A 24,586-nucleotide genomic window follows, 5' to 3' on the forward strand; every position below is an offset into this window, starting at 1 on the left:
CTTTCGATAATTTGATTCATTCGAGCCTTAAATCGAGTGTTCAGTCAAGAGTGACTTCGTGGAGTTTCAATACTACTTGCAGTAAATTTTCAGATACTTTAAGTCTGCACATGCGGCTTCTTTCGTTCACAGTACAACTTTTTTTTGAGCAGAATGGTGATTTTTTGAGAGCCCTAATGACCTTCACAGGCCTTTGACGCATGACTAAAGGGGAAAAAATACGTAAAAACATCACACAAATGCGACGAATATGACTGGAAAAATTACTGAAATGGCTGAGGAAGATTCCGTTGCACCTCCAACGCCAATCACCAATAACCTTAACAATATGTCGTATCGTAGCCTAAGTTACATTATAATCAATCGTGCACATTTATTTAAATCTCCAGTTACCAGAGTTGGATGGGCTGTCGCTACGATGTATTGTACGACTTCATATAGCCAAGCAAGCGTCGAGGTCTTTCAGCAAACGAACTTTTTTCCCAAAGTCGAAGAAGGCATACAAATATACCTCTAAATAAAAATTAAATGCACATGTTAGTATTGCTGTACGGCGTTAAATAGGGGTATCGTATTAAAGCTCACTCCTTGGCTTCTTCTCTTCGCGCTCACAAAAAATTTCCCTCAGTGGCCCTCGATTCGTCAACAACTAGAGCAGAAGGCATTCTGGGACATGGAGATCGCTTCCAAATCGCTTCAAAGTTCCGCATTGCGTGCGTCAAGACTTCACGTACCACCCAAGCCAAAATGTTTCATATGATGAGCGGAAAAAATGTTTCGCCAGGAAAATGGGAATAATACTGGATTTTGGTTTTCTGGGCATGGTGGACACTTGATGCTTTAATATTATAGCCTAACATAGTGCAAGAGAAGAGGGGCACCGAATGTACAGAGAGAGTGTTCGTGTTCGGGAACCCGAATTTATTTCCGTTTATGTGAGTGCGTGTGAACGTTAGCGTATCCACAAAATAGCAATTGGAGAGAGAATCACACTCGTCGATTCTTATTTGATTTGGTAGGTGGGAATATGATTCAACTAATGCCCGACACTAATTCTTTGCATATTTATTAAAAGAAAGCCCTGCGAAATATCTCGTCGGATCTAAGCACGATTTTAGGGGTATTTCATTTAATTCAACTCGTGGTTGTGACTTGCAAGCATATGTCATTTTCTAAATTTAACATTTTCGTATTTTTAATTTGATATTACTTCTGTTTTAAGTACATTTAATCGGGGCAATCGATTTGCAATGCATAAATTATTAGTATTAATCGCAATTCAAACTCTGCGTGAAATTCACACATTAGCTGGTAAGAAGAGGGGCCATATATTTTCCACGTGCCGCCTGCTACCCAGGAAAATCTAGTATCCGGAACGCTACACAGCCCTGGGTAAAGCTGAATGTGCCAGGTGATGTCACCCAGCTTCTAACCCGGACCCTCTGATCAACAGAGTAGCCCAGAGCACTGCCAACCGCATACGTGGAAAGCTTCCCCACGCGGCAGGAAACAGTGATGGTATGGGCAGTGAAGAAGAATAAACAACAGAGAGCAATAATAAGAACTTAACAGTCCTGTCGGGCCCGAAGGGGTCCCTTACGACAGCGGAAGAATGAGTGCACTGTTCTTTTAGGAAGCATCCCACGGGGGGAAGAAGATAATGGTGCGGGGCGAAAGGGTGGGGGGGGGCAGGGAGCAAGCCGGAGTGGAATGGTAATGGAGAGCGATTTTTGTGGAGTGGGTGGGGGAGGGAGTGATTGCGCATTTAATATCTATCTCTCTCCCTGTCCCATCTCCCTCTCTTCACATCTCCTTCACTCTCTCCTCCTCTCTCTCATCACCTCCCCCGCTCCTTTTTTCTAAGAAACCACCGCATTTGCATTCACTAAAAGGAGCTTTTAAGGAAAGGAAATAGCCGCGCCGGCTCAATCCTCGGGAGAGAGGAATAAATAAAGATTCCGAGTGTGAGGGGCTAGGGATGTGACGCCTGTGATCATATTCCAAACTCTCTCTCTCTCTCTCCATATATATATATATATATATATATATATATATATATATATATGAATGTATTTATTTATATATATATATACATATATATATATATACAGAAACACACAAAAAAGGAAAAGAAACTCACTAGGTTTCGAATTTTCGATGGTCGGTGAGTTTCTTCCTCGAAAAAGGTGGCGTCAACCACCGAAAATTCGAAACCAAGTGAGTTTCTTTTCCTTTTTTTGTGTTTCAGTCAGTCATAACATATTTATTTAAATATAAAGTTATCATCCATCTATTTAAATGTCAGTTAATATATATCTAGACAGCGACAAAAAATGTCTGTATTTTAGTAATACATTGGGTTATGTAAGTGGATTTCTTCCTAGGGGTGCTCGCGCTTTTACAGATCAGCGGTGCAGAGTACATAGTGCTGAGTACATATAGTGCTGAGAGTTACCCTATGGAATAATAGTCAAAATGCAGCAAACCAGTATTCCCATCAGCTTCATAATTAGCTATCAGCTTGGATAATTAAAAGTCCACATGCTTCTGCTTATGATTGGCAGATAGCTCCGGACAGAATAGCCAAAGACACACCATCGATTTTGCATCCACTAGAAAGGCGCTGATTTGGTAAACCGTGTACAGTCTGGGATTATATATGTATCTCACAGCTTCTTGTAAATCTAATGGGAATATGACCAAACACTGATTATGTTCTTCCTTCACCATACATATCTCTCTGTTACCTCGGCCCTCAACCTTCCGCCACTAGGGCAGGCCCTTTTAGCCATCTCAAACTCCCCGTTGTGGCCCCTCTCCTCACTCACATCCTCTCCACCCCTCCCCCGCTCTTTGCTTTCCTCCAGTCTCACCCTCCCCTTTCTTATATTCCCCTAACCCTTGGCCATCTCCAGTCGGAAATCCTCTCCACCTCCTCAGTATATTCCTCTCCTTACTACATTCCCTTCCTTATCACTGTCACGGTCACTGTCTCCGCAGTCCTATTTCAGGTCGCCCAAAGTATCACTCTGTTGATTAAGTCGCGACCTGGGTTGTGAAAGGGAATATTTTGTAGGCTATAGTAAAGTCATGATTAAAATTATTTTCCCTTTATTATATTTTTCGCAGTATTTCTTACATTTCCTCCTGCAAGTAAGTAAAGAGTGAGGCAAATACTCACAAATACTTCTAATACATACTTCTAAAGCATCTGCATGCCCGCGCTGCATCTGCAAGACAATACACGTCATTAAAAGCGTTATAAAATACACATTATGAAATCAAATGGAATAGGGAAAGCGCCGAGAGTCATCAGGCCGCTGTAGGACAGCAGTTCTTAGAGATATAGTATGGCCGCCACATTCGTTTTTTCCACGGTGTTTTGACTAGCTCTTGGCGCCCATATCCTGTGGATTCCCCCGCATTCTCCCGAGTGGGGACCGTAACACCCGAAAAGAGGTCAAAAAGCCAATTTTCATTTCATTTCACTGTGTACTTCGTTATTTGAATAATTTTCTTGACGTTATAAATGTGCATGAATATTTTTTGTGCTAATGGCGTTGCTCTGAACGCCTTTGTTTGTTGTAGTTGCCGGTAGTAAACGGGAAGCTGTGCAAAGCTAATTATGGCGAGGCAGTGGTTGGATAGCACAGATTAGGAGCAAAATAAAATGAACTAGGGGAAATGACTTCTGTAGCGATGGATCTGGAATGAAAAACTCAGAAAACGACAATGAGTTGAGTAAACAAACAGTGGGGAAGAAGACTTGAAGTCACGTCGGCAATATATCGAGGCGATTTCAATCTCCAAACCAGACAGAACAGGACGTAGAGGAATAATTAACTACATACATGAGAAAATGAGAGAAGCCCTCAGCGTCGTAAAAGATGGGGAGAGACGAATTATAATGGAACACGATGATGGGAGGAAGCAAAGAGAGTCGGAGCACGTGGCAGTTCGGGCAAGAGAAACAGAATGCTGGTAGGAGAAGACCAGAGGGGTCCGGTCAGGAGTCGATAAGGATATTACAGAGGCGAACACATTCTCACTGCTAAAAGATAAGTTTTGGCGATGTCCAGATATCAAATCCGGGAGGAATACAAGGAACATATGAAGGGGCATGAGAGCTATCCCGACGTAGATGTGAGCAATTAGCGCAGTATACCTACTGATCATGGACATACGTCTGGGCGGCTGGAGTGGGGCGAATTGTGGCGGGATAGGTGGGAGGTCTTGGGAAGGCACCGCGATTCGCGTCAGTTGTCTGTGGGCCATTACAGTGTGCTGATTACTACAAAACCGAGTTTTAGAGTTGAAAAATCGAGCAACAGAGTTTTAATTTTTCCTTTAAATTATTATTTCAGGTAACCTACCAGTTAAGGTAGGTTTTGGATGGACACAACTACCAAATAAATATATTTTCTCACCTAATTTCATTTTAAGTACTTCACAAAAAAAATTCTTGAATAAACCGCATTTATAGCATGTAGCACATTTAGTTACATCTCACATGTGGTGCTGCTGTAAAACTTAATACACGTTGGGCTGATAGGGATGTCTTCCCTCTGCTAATACATACCCACATCTGTAGACTCCCAAGTTAATCTCCCGCAATATATATATATATATATATATGTATATATATACATATATATATATGTATATATACATATATATATATATATATGTATATATATATATATATATATATGTATATATATACATATATATATATGTATATATACATATATATATATATATATATATATATATATATATATATGTGTGTATATACATATATATATATATATATATATATGTATATATATATCTTTGAAAACGAACGCTATTCAGCGACGACACAAGTGTATAAAAACTTTGATCAAAACCCTTACACACAGAAACACAGAGAAAAGACACTCGCATATCTAGTTGACGTTTCGACGGCACGGCCGTCATCTTAAGAAGATGCATATGTGTCCCTGTATGCATACATATCTCGTGCATATATCATCCGCCCCCTTCCCCTATTCAAAACTCCAAACAGTCTCACTTTCAATTTCATCACACGGAACCTACATTTATAAAAATGTTGTATACGTAATACTATATATATTTTTTTCAATGTTAGCATATAACGAGTTCTCCTGATTTGTGTATAGAAAATTTCTTAAGGTTGTTTTTTAGAGAGGCTGTAGGAACTAGCAGTTCGAGAATTTCAACAAAAACCTTCGCCCAGAATCCGAAAAAAATGCAGTGATTTATTCCCTATGCAGAGAAAATTGCATCGCTTTAACCTCTATTCTTTAAGATTCTTTGCGACCATGCGTGTGGAAATATCTCTTTCCTCTTACGGCCTTTTTAACACCGTTGCCGGCCGCGGTAGCGGCGGGGTAACGTCTTTGCCTACCAACCCAGAGGTCGCGGGTTCGATTCCCACCTAGGTGGATTTCCCTCCATCTAGGGCTTGGTTGTATGTAATTCACTCCAACGTAATGTCTGTATAATGTCTGTAATGTAAGGGTGAAGAGGAAGAAGGAACTATTAATCTCAACATCACCCAATTAAGTCGATAAATAATTAAATACCACCAATTTTGCCTTCTCCAAAATACGAGCGTGAAGGGAAAAACTAGGTTTCAACCGGAGACCAGATACAGATATTGCGAGGATTCGCGGGTTTGGTCTTCTACTACGTCGCAAACCTTTCCGCCTTATCCGCGGTCAAATGATTTTCCAGGCGCTTTGAATCGGTCTATCTCTAACGTGGGGAGAGGGAGGGATGGGAAGGCGAATGAAAGGCATTCACTGGAGTTCGAACCCTTGCCAGTCGGCCTTGGGTGCCCGATGCGTCTTCCCACCCCCGTAACATCTCGCGTGAGGAAAGGGAGCTATGATTTTCGAGGGAATGGGGTGGCTGGCGAAAGAGAGGGAAGGAGCGAACGCTTTTCCACGACGTCGCGCCAGACGATTTCGTTCGCTATTTTTTTTTTCTTCCGAGAGTTTCCAGTCCACGCACGGGACGCTGAACCTAGGGGAGGGGTGGGACATGTCGTCGCTTCCCGGCTGCGGGGCCTTAATCCGTTTTGCGACCACCCCCGCCCGATCCCCCTCTTCCTCCGCCCGTGATCCCTTTAGCCCCGTGACGTCGCCCTCACACACGCTGGCTTCGTTAGCAAGCACCCTCCTGTTCGATCGTCCTGTCCTCCGGCAGTCCGTCTCCGCCTCGCCCTCCGCCGTGTCTCACGCCCGTAGAAGGTGTCGCAAGGAAAGCAGAAGTGGCCATTTAACCTGGGTGTGTGCCCCGCTCCCTGCTCTCATCCGCTCCCCCCTTGCTTGCGTTCCCTCCCCTCGCCCCGCCAAGGGAAGACCGTTCGTGAAAGTGACTCCCTCGACCACATCATCGCTCTCACCCCGTGGACCTTCAGGCTGCTTACCCCCCTCCACCTCCAACTACGTTTCCTCTCAGGATATCCTCCTCGTCTGACGCTGACCCTGCGAGGGCGCAGGAAGGTGCCAAGATGGCGGTGAGGGAAATTCACATTCGGATCCCCATTCCCACGGTGCCGTCGATGTGCTGTTTACGTGGTGAGAGATCAGGTACACTCGGTGATTCCTATTTATCTCTCTAAGTCATTGCTAGTCTTATATGGAATGTTTGACTTCCTTGTGGGGTCCTTGGGCTCGAAGATGTATACCATAAGAGTGATAAAGTACTGTAATGATATTTATTGCATGAATTTCAAGGCATATAATGCGCAAAACTATCGAGGGCTAAGAAAGTTCGATAATAATCACCGAACTTCCGGGATAAAGCAGTACTAAGGTTATCTTCTGTAATAGTGACCTTTTTTGTGACATGCGGAAAGGTCTATTGCGCTAGTAGCTTCCACTGTGCGAAAAAACCCTGCCGAAAAAATATGCGAAATAAATGTTTTTCTCGGTGATCTATTAAAAACTACTTCCTGAGCTTTCGTCTATGTCTGAAGACGTCACTGTTCAAGCCAAGCGGAAAATGGTAGTGAATACATTATCGCGTCTTGCTCTAAATGTTATATTTGAATTATCAGAAATATAATTTCATACATACGTGCGAGCCATACCGTTCGTTCCCTTTCTAAATAGGTAAAAGAAATAATCTTATTTTTAGGCTTTAATTGAAAATTCACTCTTTTAATCATTCCTGCCACACTACTCTACCTTTACATAACTTTTCACCGCTGGCACATTCATGAATTGTTACACACATGAGCTTATACTCATATTCCTTGTCTCAAAAGTCTCTTTAAACGTTTACCCTTTTCTTTCTTGGTCCAGCCTTTCCTCTCAAACCATTTGTGTATATGTACATATATATATATATATATATATATATATATATATATATATATATATATATATATATATATATATGTACATATATATATATATATATAATATATTATTATTATTATTATTTATAGAACGACCTCACACAGCATATATAAACCTTTCAAATTTGCATATTTTAGGTGCATACAATGCACATTCTTTCATAATTTCATTACAAATGTTTTCTACGTTCTTGGGAAAGCCACGTTCTTCACCAAAGTACCGTTATCTGCGCAATAAAGAATACTGTGGAACTGTTACAGGAAGTAGGGCGCAGAGGTGCATGAATTAGTTATACCTTAATGATAAATTAAACAGGCATTATGCCATCTGAATAAAAATGTCTTCGTCAAAAAATAAAAAGTACTACTCACAGTTACTAAAGCAAAATATTTGTAGTGCGATAGCAAAATTATACTCGGAGAACTTGACGGCTCGCGACAAATGACACGCGAATAAATAAAAAGGTTTTATTCATACCAATTCTGTGGTATAATTAGTATTGTTTTATTGTCCTAACCTGTAATTTATAATATTATGAGATGATGGAGCACAAGTAGCTCAGTTATTAACATCGATTATTGAAAAAAAAAGATAAACATAATATAGAACCACATTTTATGATGAATAATCCTGAAGTTTAAAATACTCATGTGTCAATATTATGTGCGGACGTTGTCGCGGATTTGGTATAATCGTAAACAAGGAAATATACCATGGCCAATTATGTATTCCAATGATGTACTATTTTGAAAAGTAGGAATCACGCCCTATCAAACTTCAAGGAACCATATATCCTCTTCAATCTGATCAATCTCACCTTCAATAATTAAAATTAAAAGAATGTTATTCTTCTTTTGCATCTGAGGGCGAATTCCTGCTGACGCGTTGAAAAAATATCCGAGGCACGCTTCATCCGTTGAGTGGTTTATTCAGTCCGACTGGTGTGGTTATGAGACTTGGGTCGGCAGATGCGTAGAAGTTGATAATTAAGAAATGTGGCCGTCTCTTATCCCGGAGCCGGATCCCATATGCACCTTCTCCTTAGTACATGAAGTGATGGGGATGGGACCGCGGGACGAGAATAGGAAAGTATAAAGAAAATGATAACTTAAAGGAGAGGAAGGATATGGAAACTAATCCAATGACAACTGGTAGGAATATTATTGCCGGGCAATTGAGCCCATTTCACTTTTTGAACGGAAGATTAGCCGAGGTTTTAGCTCCCCTCTCCTCCCACATTCCCTTTAGTTTTTTACCCGTCCACTAACTATAGTCAGAGATTGACGTGAATGTGCGACCAGAATAGCAGAAAAAGGACTTTCGCAGTTCAACAATGCACATGAAGGATACTTATTAAGAGACGATTGTTTATTTTTTACATTTGCATAATATTTTAGAAGAATGAGGTAATATAGGGGAGAATGTTGGGAAAGCTGGGAAAGAAAGAAGGAGGGAAACGATGGGAATTTCGGATAGAATAAGGCAAGTATAAAGCATCCAGAGTTAACTAATGACTTATTGTAACCAGTAATTTGGTGTTTTAGGATTTTTTGCCATGTTAGGTACGGTATACGAGTAAAAGTAGTGAGATGTTTGAGTCAAAAAATTACCATAAGCCTATATGTTACTGATGATTATTATAAAATATTTTAGAAAAAGACTGTCTTGGTGATTTACGTCAATGAAAAGAATGAGAGTTAATGAATAAAAAACCGGAACAACGAAAGCAAATATATAAGAGGTCTTCATGAACGAGAGATTAGCGAAATTGAAATATCCTTTATCCAAGTGCAGATGAGTTAGCCTTATGGCGCTCAACGTTGTTCAAGTTTGCATTAGGCGACGAGTTTGATAAGCAAACATTCCGCCACCACCAATCTCAGGATATCACTTCCTGTGATTAATTCCACTGATTTTTATTTTGAATACGTCTCCAACGTTGGCATCGACTGCTTTTCATTCTTTATCAATTATCAAAGTAATCCTTGCAATTCTTGAATAAAATAAATCTTACTCGTTGATAATCACGATCCTTTCTCACTCCACCCTCCTATGCCTTAGTCAGGGAAATCATTTCCATCCGGAACGCATTCTTGGTGGGCGTAAATAGATTAGGTTGATAAATTCATCGCTAGTCATTTGAACTTTGCGAGGCTCTGATAATCAAATTGCGGGCATGATCTACACCTCATCCTCTCCTGGCACCCACCACGAGTGCTTATGTGAAAAAATGCTCACCACAGCGGTCAGACATTTGAAACACGAAAAGGGATGAATGGAGACGAATATTAATAGGGCATAGTGGGTTCCCGAGGTGCGTCATTGCTTGCGAGAATGAGAAACTATATAAATTTGGCCTAAATACTGGAATGGCAAGAGGGATTACTTTTTATCATTTTTAAATCAAAGATGAATGATATCGCAAAGCGGAAGTTAGAAGTTTCATAAATCTGCATCTTACCCTGCAGGCCGCCACGATTGCGTTTGGCAGGGGGTGATTGGTCACCAGTCCTCAGAGTAACTATTGATTGATGCGTCTTTCCTACTGCTGGGGTCTCTTATATTCTGGGACAGGAAAATAATTCCTTAAAGTGGTCGGTTTTGCCTTCAGTTTCCCTTAACTTCTTGCTGCGGCCCCACCCACCGATGCAATTCGACGATAGAATTATTCCTTCCGTGTCAGCGCTGAACTCAATTTATTTGCACTCTACATATTTAAAGTTTAAGTCGAGCATTTAATCTCCGAGTTTCCAGTGTCTCCCAAATATATTACTGCGGAGCCCATCCAATGGAAATAAAATAAATTTTTATTACAATTTAACGACTGGAGTCGTTATACAGGTATGTGGCCCTTTCTCTTCGTTCGCAAGGAGTTAGAAGAATTTCTGTCAGATTTGAAAATCGAACAATTTGAGTTTGATTCAGCATCAGTTAGCGTGAAGATAAGTTAATTTATTGGTCAAAATATTTCGAAAACCCCATAATCTTACCTATATGGAGACTCGTATCACAGAAGCAGTGATTCTCCTGAGAGACATATGGGCAAGAGAACGTACGCACTCGGAAGGCACAGAGCGCGGTGCTTAGAGATGAGAAGGGTTTTAGTGAATTAAAATGAGTGCTTGAATGTATTCCTCGAACTAGGATGTATACTCCCTAATTACGGCCATAATATATCAATACATAGATATTTTTTCTACGATATTTCTATCAACCATCGTATTTTTAGCCCATCCGACGCATCGTTTGTACCGATATTAGTATATCCAATGCCACCCGCAGGAAAATATTATTGTTATTGGTGCCTTAGGGTAGTTTTTAAATTGGCACAGTCTATGTGTAAAACGTTATGCGATACTTGCCTCTCCCAAAAAAAATATAGATATCCGACGCTACAATAAGCTTCACTTACGCATATTTCCTTCCTCCCTTCGTTCCATCCAACAAACCAGTTCTATTCTTACCCCTTCCTCGTTTGCCCAACGTTCTCCCCTCTACCACAGTCTTCAACATATCATCGCTAGTAGAAAATGCAAACATCTTTCCTGCCTCCTTTAGGAAAATATATTAAATAAATGCATTTAATGTGAAAAATATTTTCACAGCCGAGTATGAAAATTGTAATCAGTAAATTGAAAATTAAGAGCATATAAATCTAGCTACTTCACTAGTAAACTCCACAGACATCACTACACTAATTTTAACGAGACTTTTTATTTCTGCTGGTAAGTTATAATATTTAACTGATGATGCCAACAATTCTATTAGTTTCTTATACTACGTGAACCGGCATACATGTAGCTGTAAATCGTTCATGAGCCCCTCCCTGGAGCTGGCATCATAAATAATGATTGAGGATCGTGAAAAGTATTTGTTTATATTTAGGCATCACCTAATAGCGACACAAATATTTGATTTTTCTAAAATTTTCCATCCTAGGGATGTTAGTGATTTCCGCAATTGCGAGTAGTTCAACTATTTCTGTTCACTATCCCCATTTAAAAGCCTGTCGATTGAAGTAGGTAAAGCGGTGATAGACGAAGTCGGTCAAAAGTATCCCAGCGACGGGAGAGACGGGCGGGGGCGCGCCCGAGTGCGAGGGTGCGAGGGAAAGATGATGACGAATGGGGGAGGTAAGCGGGAGGGATCGGGAAGATTGTGGATGAGGAAGGAATGGGTGGGGATATGGTTGCCAAAAGAGAGTGGTCGACCCTGTGCTTTCGTCTTGAATAAAGTGAAGATAGGAAGCCGAGGCATAACCTTCTTTAAAAAAACAGATTCGCCCAGGTGGGGAACGTTTCATGGGAAATACGAAAGTAAATTAGCTACCGCTTTCCACCATCTGCTTCTTAAATAACTGTGAAAATGTGTGCGTAATAACAAGTTGTTTATTGAAACTAAGGATACACCCCGTTAAACGTGAGTTCACCCTAAATTCAGCAGAAATTATTATAGAGAAAATCTTCATAATGGAGTTTAATACAATTAGGTAATGAAAATTTCTTTTTTCCAAGATATCGTATTTACATAAACGGTGAAATTCGATCGTTTTAATTGACTTGTAAGAACCTGCTTTACTTTCATCAATATCTATTGAATGAGTAATAATCGACGAGAAACGTTGAATTAATTAACTCTCCACAAGTGGGAACATCATGACTGCTGCGTAGGTTTTTTTATGACAAAGATATTGCATTACTGGTGATGCTTGTGAGCAGCAGTGATAACTTTGGATCATTGATGTCCACGTTTCGAAGGATGAAACGTTTCGAAATAATCGCTGGCGTCAAAGAACCGTCGGATACAAGAGAATTCAGCATAGACGCTGAAGTCGAAGGGATATCATGAATATCTTCTGCATGAATATAACTCCACGAGAAAGGATAAAATGGACTAACTCACCTGTACTCAGACACAAAATCCTTTCACATTTCGACGAGATTAGTTAACTTGGAAATCCCCTTTTAAAATACATTCTCATATGTACAAACGGACGCTTTTTCACATATGATGTGAGTATAATTGGTATAAAACGTACGTTTGTACACATATTTTGGTACCGCACATACGTTGCATGTACATACAACGTATGTGCGATACCAACATATTACATGTTGCATTCGTATGTAGATCTGAGTATAGTATGCAACACCTTATTGTACACATACGATACAACGTACGTGTACAATAAGTTGTGTACATACACGCACATTTGTACATACAACGTATGTATTCAAAAATACAATGTATACTCGCAAGCAGTATTTTGTGTGGTTGAGTGTCCTTGGACGGTATCGGGATGGTGCGATGGATAACGTACTGTCTTTCCATCCTGAGGGCATGGGTTCGAATCCAGAGGACAAAAGATATTTTTCAGTAGTATCACGATCCTTACTTGAAGTGCTTTGTGGAGGGCACTTTGAGTGAGTACGCCGTCCGTCGGATGGGACGTTAACCTGCGGACCCCTGGGCGCCTTTCTTTAAGAATAGACTAATGACGACGTCTGGTTTCTCTCGACCCTTTAACATTTCCTATCCATCCCTAATGGCGCAAATGACATCACCTGTCGGTTGTCTCCCCTAAAAACTACTGCTACTTGAGTTGCCTCCTGTCCTCCACATTCTTAATTTTATGCTGCGGGGTCATTTTAATTCAACCGCTAATATGGCTAATATTAATACAATCTTTTCCATATATTTTGTTGGACGGGAGGAAGTAAGTACTCAGAGATGAAGAGGGACCTGATGTAGAGTAGGATGCTGGATTTTGTGTTTTGTTAGGAGTGATGAAATATTTATTTGGTAGTTGTATCATCCAGAAACCTACCTTAACCGGTAGATTACCTAAAAAAATATATTTGTATAATGCATTGAGCTATCTATTGCTTCTAATATTTCCATATTATAGGTCTCATAAGAAATTTAAAATGAAAACAAAAGAAATATAAGATAAAAAATAAATAAAACAAAGTGTTTATTATTTTTACACGAGACGAAAACAAAAATAGAATGCCGTTAAAAATTCTGTTATGTTTGTCTTCAACTGTAATACTTGAAAAATGTATTAATTTATTTATTCAAAACCTAAGGAAGTCATCATTTAGATTTTAAAAGTATATTGTAAGACATGAATCCGTAAGACTTAGCGCAAAATTCTAAATGTGCAATTTAATTCTACGACTAACTCCAACGCGTAGTTATCCTGAGATATATTCATTTCTTAAGCGATAAATACACTCAAATTATTTCCATGAAAATATTCCCGATGTGTCGATCAATGTAAAAATGCAAAATACCTTTCGGACAGAGCGATAGTTTTGAAATACAACGATAGACAATATATTAGTATTCTTTTCAAAACCGGCCATCCAAAGTATCCCACCGAAAGGCTTGCTTCATATGAGAAAGCTTGAGAATAGGGAGGCAGATGAACCTGTGGAAAACTCGCCGACCTACCTTTGGTCATTTCAGAAAGAATTTACAGAGAGCGAAACATAGATGGACACAGCTCCTAAATACATACATTGTGACTCCTAGCAAAACACAACATCCTAATCTACATCAGGTCCCTCTTCATCTCTGAGTACCTTCTTCTTCCCTTCATCCCGTCCAGCATCCCTATCCTGTTCCTTCCCTTTCCTCGTTTGCCCAACATTCTCCCCTCTATCACAGTCTTCAACATCCCACTGCCGGTCCATACCCCCTTCATCCACTTTTCCTGCCTCCATAGGATTTCTCCCAACAAACCCCTTTCTTCGCCCACCATACCAAGTACTTCATCATTTGTTTTCTTCTCTGTCCATTTCACCTTCTCCATTCTTCTCCACACCCACATTTCAAAAGCCTCCAGTCTACGTCTATCCTCTTGCTTCAATGACCACGTTTCCGCGCCGTACATAGCTACGCTCCATATCCCTATTTTAATGTTAAGCTTAGCCTTTTTTCTTTCTAGAAAATCGCATAATCTTTGTTTTATTAATATTGATTCTCATCCCATACCTGTCGCACTGAATTTTCAATTCACTAAGCAATGCTTGCAACCCCTTGGCTGACAGACACACTAAAGCTTGGTCATCAGCAAGCCTAACTGATTTTACGAATTCCCCGCCCACTTTCATTCCTACCTCGAGTTCTTCCCATGCCTCTTTGATCATTTCCTCTGCATACAGGTTGAGCAGCAACGGTGATAATGGGCAACCCTGCCTTACACCTCTTCCTAACACTGCCCAACCAGACTCCCCGTTCCCCACTCGCACCTGAGCAGTCTGAGACATGTACAGGTTGCGGATTAGCCTCCTTTCCCTCCAATCTATTCCTATTTTCTTCAATACTAAACTAATGAGTATATGGTGGATTTTGTGTTTTGTTAGGAGTAATAAAATGTGTGTTTGGTAGTTGTGTCCATCAAAAACCTACCTTAACCGGTAGATGACCTTAAAAAAAAAAAAATATATATATATATATATATATATATATATATATATATATATATAAACACAGATGTAGATTTTTAGAATATAGAGACACAAAGAAAGGACACTCACAATTTGTTTTTTGGCCTTTCGACAGCTCGGTCGTCGTCTTTTTTATATATTTGTGCGTCGCCGAAGAGCGTTCCATTTCGGAGAGATATATATATATATATATATATATATATATATATATATATATATATATATATATATATATAAACCGTCAAGATTATCGATTTTTTTAGTCTGAATGAAATATTTCAGATTTCTGTTTATTGTCCATTTTCATAATCTTTAAGAAACGCGATTTAAATGGCCAAAACAAGAATAGAAATAGATATTGAAAAAATAAAACGGAAGGAATACCGAGGAGTGCTAAATTACGTACGGAATTAAGGCTATAGGAGCTGTGGAGAAAGGTGTGAAAGCCTTAAAAATGGTACAGCAAGATCTAGTTATTTATTTAACTTATTTTGTTTATGTGCCCCGCAAGGGTGTGTGGCATGAGGTGAATACACACCAGAATAATATTTTGCCCGAACATGACCCTATTGTGGTCGGACAATGTTATTATGATCCCATATCGTTCATGGAAAAAAATGGAATCTTAAATCTATCTCTTCTACACTTAAAATCTCTAATTTTACTAGCATGATCTCTCCTTCCGAATTGCGATGAGGGTAATAATGCATGTTCAACATCACTGCTAAAGAGACGCCCTTCCAATCAATGCGAGAGCTTCAAATCTGTAATTTGACCTTCGCTCCGTGAGTGATTCCCAGCCTAGCTGCTCTAATATTTTGGATACGCTACTAAGTTTGGAGCAACATGGATTGTCCGGGAACAGTAGGAATGGTAAACAGGAAAAGAATTAGGAAGTGATGAAAGATAATTTGAGAGACAGGGAAAATAAGATGGAATATCGTGAATTTAAACTAAAAAGTTAAGAAAGAGATATCACCGACAGAGAATAGCTGCAAACTCGATCGAGAAACCAGTATGCAAAGGAAACGTGTTGGAAAGAATAGCGCGCTGATATGGAAAATTTTCAAAGGTATTGACAAATGGAGCCATATAAATGATAGCGAAATAATTGACAGAAAATAAAAAAGGAAAAACTATTGCCGACTAGGATGAACCTTATGACAACGAGGGAACACCATTCCTAGGAGCAACAGAACATGGGACATGGATAAAGTTCTCCTGACTCATGGAGCACTGGATGGCGTGATGCAAAAGAACTCTACAAGATATGAATGGGAACAAGGCAGTAAGAGTTGATACAATTCTCCCATATTTACTCGTCTATTTATAAAAACTTGAAAGGAAAGAAAGACCAATAAAAGGAGAAAGAGGAAAAATCCACAGAATATTACATTGCTGGGTAAAATATAGAAGAGAATATCAGTTTAGGTTAGGAACGGAAAGGGAAACACGTGACGTCATTGCAGTAATGAGAACGTTGATAAAAAGGGAAAAAAAGATTTTTTTTCCTCTCTATCAACGGAGCGTTTTATGTGCTTCTTGGATTTGGATAAGGTATTCGACAGGTTAGGGGAAACAGAGCTAGCGAAATTATTACTGAATATCGGAGCAGACTGGAGGGATGGTTACCTTATTCGAAATATTGATGTTAACCAGCTAGAATTAAAATTAAGATGGAATAGGGATTTATGAATACTATTACGATATTAATACGATAAATTAATGATAAGGGTATTGGAGGGAGTAGACAGATGAGTACAAGCATATCTGGCTGTAAGACAGGGTTGTTCGTTATGATCAGTACGTTGCATAATCTGAGGAAATTTGAAATGTGGAATGGAAAGGGATTTGAGGTATGCGACGAGCTCATTAAATCAGGCGTACAGATAGATGATCAAGTGTTAATTGGTCAGTCATCACAGTTATTGCTGTTACTGAATGAGTGCAATACAATAACATGCAATAAGGAATGTAAACTATCGTAAAACCAAATACCTTCTTCCTACATCTACTTTGGCTTCCTACTTCTAGAAAATATTTGCTTATGGCTCTCCATAAGCAAATATTCTCCAGAAGCAGGGAGGTTAGGTGAAACATTAAATTTAGAATCAATGAATTAAAATAGGCAGAACACATTTCACATTTACCATACACAGCGTTTTGGGGGGAATGGGTACCGTTGTTGGGTTAATTAAAAATCAGGTAGTACCTGATGATGATGTAGTTGTTGAAAATGAAAAAATAGTAACTTTGTGATACCACTGAAAATTTATTACGATACGACCCGGGTTTCGGCGTTCAACGTCATCTTCAGGTCAAAGATGACGTTGAACGTCGAACCCCGCGTCGTATCGTAATAAATTTTCAGTGGAATCACATAGTTACTATTTTTCCATTTCCAAAATGAATAGATTCCATAGAGTTACGCCTGAAACCATCAATGATGTAGTTACACTGAAACTGGCCGCAATAAATTTTATGTTGTGGAAAATTACCAATTTTTAATTGATCTTGATATCCTACCATATCACCACTGAAACGTCTCTTTTTAATCGTTGTTGGGATACAAATTTCATTAGGGGAAGACGTATATCTGAATAGGAAGGAAATTACGACAAGGGAATTAAGTAAAGAAACAAAGAAAAGATAAGTGAAAACTCTCAATCTTGTCGGGCGTTTCTATATGGACCCTATCGCAGGGAGCGATCACGAATCTTCACAATGCGGTAGTTATATTTTTTCGCGCCTTTTTACTCAATGGGTGACGAATATTCTCCTTGCATTATTCAAGTTCCGCTCCACGAAACCTGACATCGCGAGTTCCCTTGAGCCTCCGTGAATCATGGGAGCTGGTTTACCAGATCCATAATCGCAATCTCAGGGAAAAATTGCGTTCGTGGGTAGCGATAACGGTGACGCTTAAAAAAATGGATACAGACCGTGACTAAGGAAAACGCTGATCGTTGGATGGAGATCATGACTAAGGAAAACGCGCGAAAAAAAATTATTGGGTGGGAGTGAGTTGCGGGAAAGAATCCAAAGAAAGAGCAAACGTAAGTTGCGTATGGAGAAGAACCTGAGAGATATCTGAATTGTGAACGCTTTGATGGAAGAGATAAAGTTAAATAAGTGGAGGAGATAGGAGTAAATGGAATAAGTTTTTCTTACAGAATGAAGGAAATTTGAAAAAAGCAACGTTTACAACAAGGAAATTAGGCCAAGAGGATGGTGAAGCAGTCGTAAGACCACGTTCCTGCAGAATGATTGTGCAGAGACTGTATACAATTTAAATGTATCGATAGAATGATAATGGAGACAAGGAATGATAATCAATGTTGAATGCCGTATGTCCCTATGCCGTGTTATCACGATATGTTTCACGAAAAAAACCCCGAGCTTCAGGTACGGACGTGCACACTAGTTTCAACCATTGCCGGGATAAGCAATAACAATTACGGAGCAATATAATATATGTTAATACAAAAAGCAATTGACCAACACAAAGCTTTCGTAAACTTAAGGGATGATTTTTAAAATAAGTATTAGCATGTTTAAAAGAGGCACTTCGTTCAATACTCGACCATATTGCAATTTGTGACACCAATTTATCGGGAGTCTTCCGTTGCATCGAAAACAGAAAAGCGTTTGAGAGCGGTGACACTAAGCACGAAAGTCGAGAAGACCAAAACGTATGTATGCATGCATAGCATCCGCAAAAAGAAAACCCACGCGAGCTTGTTCATAGTATCGTTTGCAGTTTCGGGAGTCTCGTCGACTTCGTCGAAGAGCAGATGGGTTGACATGGAAAGGGGTCGAGAGGGGGAAGAGAGACGGGGGATGGGAGAGGCCCAAGCGAGAGGAGCCGGGAATGAGGATTCAGCGGTTTAAGGGGAGGGGTGCGAGGGCAGGTTGAGGGGAGACGAGAGCGCGGGGCTATCAATGAACGATGCTGGGTGGTCTGAATACTTCTTATCGCCGGATATGAGCCATGTCTCGAGTTTGCACATATTTTTTAAAGATTTCGACCAGCTCACATAATGCATCGCAAATCTCCTCTCACTGTCCTATATTTCCAATCTCTTCATATCCTCATTCCGCTTGGCGCTGTCACCTCCCATTATCTGCCCCTCAAAGCTAATCCTTAGCCCCCCTCAATAATTCTTCCCCTTATTATATAAATACTATTCAAATGATACACCCAATTAATTCTCACGTAGTTTCGCAGATTTCACGCAATCTAAATAGCACTAAACTTACCTCTGTCTATTTGTCTAAACTTACCTCTATTCATATCTTATCAGGCAGTTAGAATTTTTTATATATACATTAATACAGCATTTGAATTATATATGAAGGACACGTAATTGCATTCACACTTGTTGGCTTGATTACATGGTATTAATTCACATTATTACACTAACTAATGCTTGGTTTTAATAGTAATCGGTCATGCACAAGGTCATACCTAGGACAATCATAAAAATCAAACACATCTTCATCGATCCGGCAGAAATACTGCGGAAGTATTTGAAATTTTCTCTAGGGTGTGGGAACGCAGTGGTGTGGGAACATCATGACTAAAATTGATGGAATTTTACGGAAATCGAAACCCACCAATAGGCCGGTTGAATTGACGCCCAGAGAAAAGTCATTAATTACACGTATCATGCGCTACCTTGCTGCTGGAGGTATGGCCGGCAATGGCAGGAACAGGAGGCTCAAACATTGCCGTCTCTCTGTATTGAATTTAATCGGCAGAAAAAAAATAATATTGGGTATTGACGAGGTGATGGACATTTGCAATTAATGGGCAAGAACACAATTTTGTGACATTTTATGGGACGACCATAATGAAAGTTAGCAAAAATTTTACATTTCAGGAAATGCTCATGTTTTTTTCGACTTGAGCATGGCTCATACAGGGTCGCACCCAAAAGTGGTAGGACTGATTTTTTTACAAGAATTTTATTGACGATATACTTACATCGACTTAATAATCTTCAAAGTATGCTCCTTGAGCTGCTACACACTTAGAATAACGTTGCTCCCATTCCCCGTATGCCCGCTGGAAATTTTCTTTGGGGATGCCGTTGATGACCCTCGTCGAAGCCTCTTGAACGGCCTTTATTGAGTCAAAACGTCGTCCCTTGAGCTGTCTTTTCATCAGGGGGAAGAAGAAGAAGTCCGGTGGTGCCAGATCGGGAGAATAGGGCGGGTGCGGCAACGTGGCAACGCCGTATTTGGCCAGGAGCTGTCTGACGACGAGCGCGCCATGGCACGGGGCGTTGTCATGATGAAGCACCCAGCAGGCGCACACCTTGCGCATGGCCAAATCCTGTGAAATAATGCGTTGTACGTTGGATGCAGACAGACCCAACTGGTCTGCAATTTCTTCACTGGTTAAGCGTCGGTCTGTGTTCAGCAGTGTCCTCACTCTGTCCACATTCGTGTCGGTTCTTGCCGTCGACGGCCGTCCGGAGCGATGGTCGTCTTCAACGAGCTCCCTACCCTCTTTAAACAACTTGTGCCACTCAAATACTGTGGAACGGATTAAGGCAGTGTCCCTATAAGCCTGCTTGATCATATCGAGGGTCTCAGTTGCCGTCTTACCGAGTTTCGCACAAAACTTCACGGAATAACCTTGCTCTAAATTCAGATTCATTTTGTTTTTCGACGCGGACAAAAAACTTGCTTCACTAAAAACGGTGTCCTCACTCAACGACAGCCCGCAGGCGACTGAGGTTGGTGTCGGTCTGTTGCTAAGAGCCCCCTCCACCTTACCCTGCCAAACAGACCCGCCTCCACCGCTCCGTTCGCGCCAGAGAAAATCAGTCCTACCACTTTTGGGTGCGTCCCTGTATATTTCGGTATTTGGCTAACTTACTTCCTGTTACCAAATCGTGAGTGTAAGAGACGAAAGAATTAATTAAGGGAATAATTTCTTTTTCTTTCAAAATCGGAATGGACCCACTTGATGAAATATCTTTCGAGTTATCCAGCATGTAAAACACTCCGTCACTGCTAAGTTTTGCTCAATCCCATTGCAACTTCCTATTGCACTTACTGGAAATGGTTAGTCACATTTAAAGTATGTATATTTTAACTACACGAAAAAACTGGAATGAAATCTATATGCCGTTTAGTTACGTAAAAAACAGTTTATCTATAACATAAAATATGCCCCTAACTAGTACAGGAGCAGTTTATAGATGAGCCGCCCGATACGGGCCGATACGCACGCCCGATGAGCCGCCCGATACGGTGCGGCCGATGCGCACTACGCACGCACTCTTATTTCTTTCCAAATTACAAGGGCTAGTGGGGTGGTGTTCCCGTCTAGTAAATATCATGCGAAAAACAGTAGAGTTTCAGTTATCGAGCACAGATTTACTGAGGTTCTGATTATATCCAAGGCAAAGATTTACCTAATCACTTAGGTATACACTATTGTGCCTAAAAAGAGAGTAAATTACTCCGTTGTAGCTGTATTAAGATAGTTCGACTCAGGCAAGCGAACGTCGGAATTTGAAAACGAACATTAGAAGTAAGAACAGTAATTGACAAATCTCAATATATTGCTTACCAATGAAGAGAGAAACAATTAACTTACGAAGGTATTATTTTTTAAAGTGCTAATTTAAATGTAATGTCACGTTGTAAAATTGGCAAGTAATGCTCGCGATCGTACGAATTCAAGCGCATATATAGTAACACTTAAGCGTGAAAAATAATAATATGATTGATAAAAAAATATAACACTCACATTGGACATATTTCGGTGGTGTATGTGTCTTTTATATTTCCAGATGTTTTTTAAGCTAAGTGATGCATTTTTTAATTTAAATAGTAAAAATATATGGCTAGTAGGCATCCTCGTTACCAAAACTTACTTTCACAGGTGTTTCTCCCTTGCCGAGTGATTTTATTTGGCCGTAAGAGAGACAAATTGTACTACATCAGGCCTTTTTCTCCGTTTCCCCAACGTAATTTTCCAGGCCCTCTGCATTCTTCAATTCTTCCTATTTCTAATAATTTGGATTGGCGTGCCAGTTTCAGCACGATCTTCGACGTCCTGGCAGTAAAGCTTCCTTCGTGTCCTCACAGATTGACGTAATGACGCCTTTTACACCGGAAAGTCAATAAATAAAGCGCAAATATGGGCGGCAAGATGAAAAACCAAGGAAATATTTCTGCCTAATTTAAACGCTCTCTTCGACCACGTTCGTTGGGATTCTTGAAATCCAAGCGATAATCTATTTTCTCACCCCTTTGCGTGCGTCTCAATTCTCAACATCAAGCGTGGATAAGTTCCGGTGATAAAAGTCATGAGTGTTCTCTCACTCGTACATTAATTCGGGGTTCGGTGGAGGAGCCTAAATTTCCTTCCAGTAAAAACGTTGTCATTTATCAACAGCCTTAAACTGGCCGAGCAAGCGATGACCCATCCTAGTCTAATAAAGACTTCATTCATTGCGGTGCATTAGCGCGAATGGTCTTTATGTCTCGCTCCCCGTCCAAAGGATATGTTATGGAGTCTCGACGCAAAAGGGAAGTAAAATCAACTCAGGAGTAACACGAACGAGGGGGTTAGGAGAAAAAGAAAGGTTTTAGCCGCTGCCCATTCATTCAAAATTAAGTACAACCACCCACATCAGTGTCTGGCGTGGGGCTCCCCCTCCCTTCGTGCGTCCTTTCTTGACAGTTCAGGCTTCCCCTTTCTTGAAAGGTCACGGTAAGATATGACCTCAGCCATCAGGGCTCATTTTAAACCAAATTGCTATTTTGAGCCAAAATAATGCATCGAAGGCTCGGGTTGGTGTGGTGGCTAGTATACTGGCTTCCCACCATGAAAGCTCAGGCTCGTGTCCCGGAGGTGGCAGCACTTTTCCAACAGTCTTTCCGGTTTCCTTGCTGCCTTTTGTGAAGAGTAGCTGCCGGGTTTTCTCCAACCCTCTTCTCGCATTCGTTATATGTGAATCCTACCTTTATCAAATTACCCACATATCCCTAATGGCGAAAAATAAATCAGCTGTTGGTTGCCTTCCCTAAGAACCACTATTGTACGTACTGCTCCCAAGCACTCGGTTGAAAACGTCCTATACATGATTTCTCGTTCGAAAATCGCACTCGCTTAAAAATTAAAGTTGAGTAATAGGAAAAAATCATAATGAAATATGTGAGACATTAGCACCAATATATATTACGCTCAGATCTCACAAACAAAAACGTTCTTTCCAAACTTTGGGGTAAACCATCACATCTTAAAGATTTAAATAAACAAGATATAAAACCAGAAATTAAATAATTTATCAGACAACCCCTATTCATTGGTACATGGGTGGTGTGAAAAATTACGTCATAACATGTGATATCTGTTAAAAAGATTTTTTTATCGTAAAATTCAGATGTTACTGTTTTTCTGCCGCCTTAACTTTTTTTCTGGGTACTAGACCATTTCGTTGGCGACGTCGCATCGGTTGGACGAGAACTGCGTTCCATGAGAGTTTTTTAAAACTTGGTTCTGGGAGATCGGCAACTTTTTCCGATGGCATGAATGCTTCCAAAAGTTAGAATTAAATATTATTTTGCGGTGTTAAGTGGTCAAATAAAAATTAAGGTTTTTTGTGGAATACCTGCCATCGATAAGCCCACTTGGTTCCGAGGCGTCGCGCAAGGTGTGTAGAGCGCGTGGAAAATCCCGTCCCTAAGCGTAGGAAGAAATAATACCCTTCTGCTTAAAAGCTGCAATATCACCCAATCAATGCCGAAAATGTGGTTCGTTTCTTAAGTAGGTTGATTTGAAAACGCGTTGAATTAAGCTAACTTTAAATTCAATGGAAATTCCAAAATACAGATCAGTTTGATCCTGGTGCACGCTCCCGCCACTCAAAGTTGATCAGTTTTGATAGGAAAATTAACTATTTTTATTTTTGGATATGAAAATGTATATTTTCATGATGTGCCACGTGATGCCTGTATGTGACATGTTGCTTCGCTTCCAAATCTCGATATTTTGGAAGGCATTAATCAATGATTTTTATCTGCATCTAATAGAGATGGGGTAGTTAAGTGAGTAGAGCGGTGGGCCTCCGGACACCATCAGCTTCATCCAAGCTAGGTGAATTTTAGGGTGCCATAACCTATTGGAGAACCACAATCGGCACAGGAGAAGAAACTGGCCCCTCTACTCTCATGTGTGAATTTCACCCGCCGTTGGCGCTTGGTATTGGGTGAGCTCCACCCTCTCGTATGAAACCCAACTTTAGGCTGATAACAGTGGTTTGGTATCTATTTTTATTTACGCCTGTATTATTGATAGTCTATAAACCCTTTGTTTTATGTCAATTAAAAATATGGATAATTAATTAATTCATATGGAGCATTGACATTTTATTCTTCATTTTTGTGGAAACAAAACGGTCGTTTTCAGAAGTAGCAAGGAGTTTAGGTGCCGACCTATGGGAGAGGCCCCGACGGTTTTAGGATGGAAATGCAGGAAAAAATGGTATCTCATTATCAGTCCTCTATAATCATACAATAACTGTTTAACACGCAAATTGCGATTTTGTTCCAGATCTAACAGTTGTGTGGGATATGCATTTTTAATGTCAGATTACTGTAATACGGCACACAAGTAAAATAAATACATTTAGTACAACTCTTAAGCTCGTAACAATAATGATGTCTTTAATAATGTATTATGCCGGGGATTTCAGCACTCCTCCCCCTTATCTTCTGTCCTTCCAACTTATCTCT

At 40.1% G+C, this 24,586-nt stretch overlaps 1 protein-coding gene across 1 annotated transcript in view; it reads left to right on the forward strand.

The window, feature by feature from the left end:
* Nucleotides 1-6,201: 6,201 nt before the first annotated feature.
* LOC139685752 (ras-like GTP-binding protein Rho1) overlaps nucleotides 6,202-24,586 on the forward strand; it is a 55,081-nt gene continuing 36,696 nt past the window's right edge. The window contains exon 1 of the mRNA XM_071582821.1: nucleotides 6,202-6,599. Coding sequence (XP_071438922.1) covers nucleotides 6,521-6,599 — 79 coding nt within the window. The 5' untranslated portion in view covers nucleotides 6,202-6,520. The remainder of the gene's footprint in view (nucleotides 6,600-24,586) is intronic.

This window comes from Hetaerina americana, unplaced genomic scaffold, assembly GCF_022747635.1.
Source record: "Hetaerina americana unplaced genomic scaffold, ioHetAmer1.1.p SCAF_12, whole genome shotgun sequence".
Classification (NCBI taxonomy): Eukaryota; Metazoa; Arthropoda; class Insecta; order Odonata; family Calopterygidae; genus Hetaerina; species Hetaerina americana.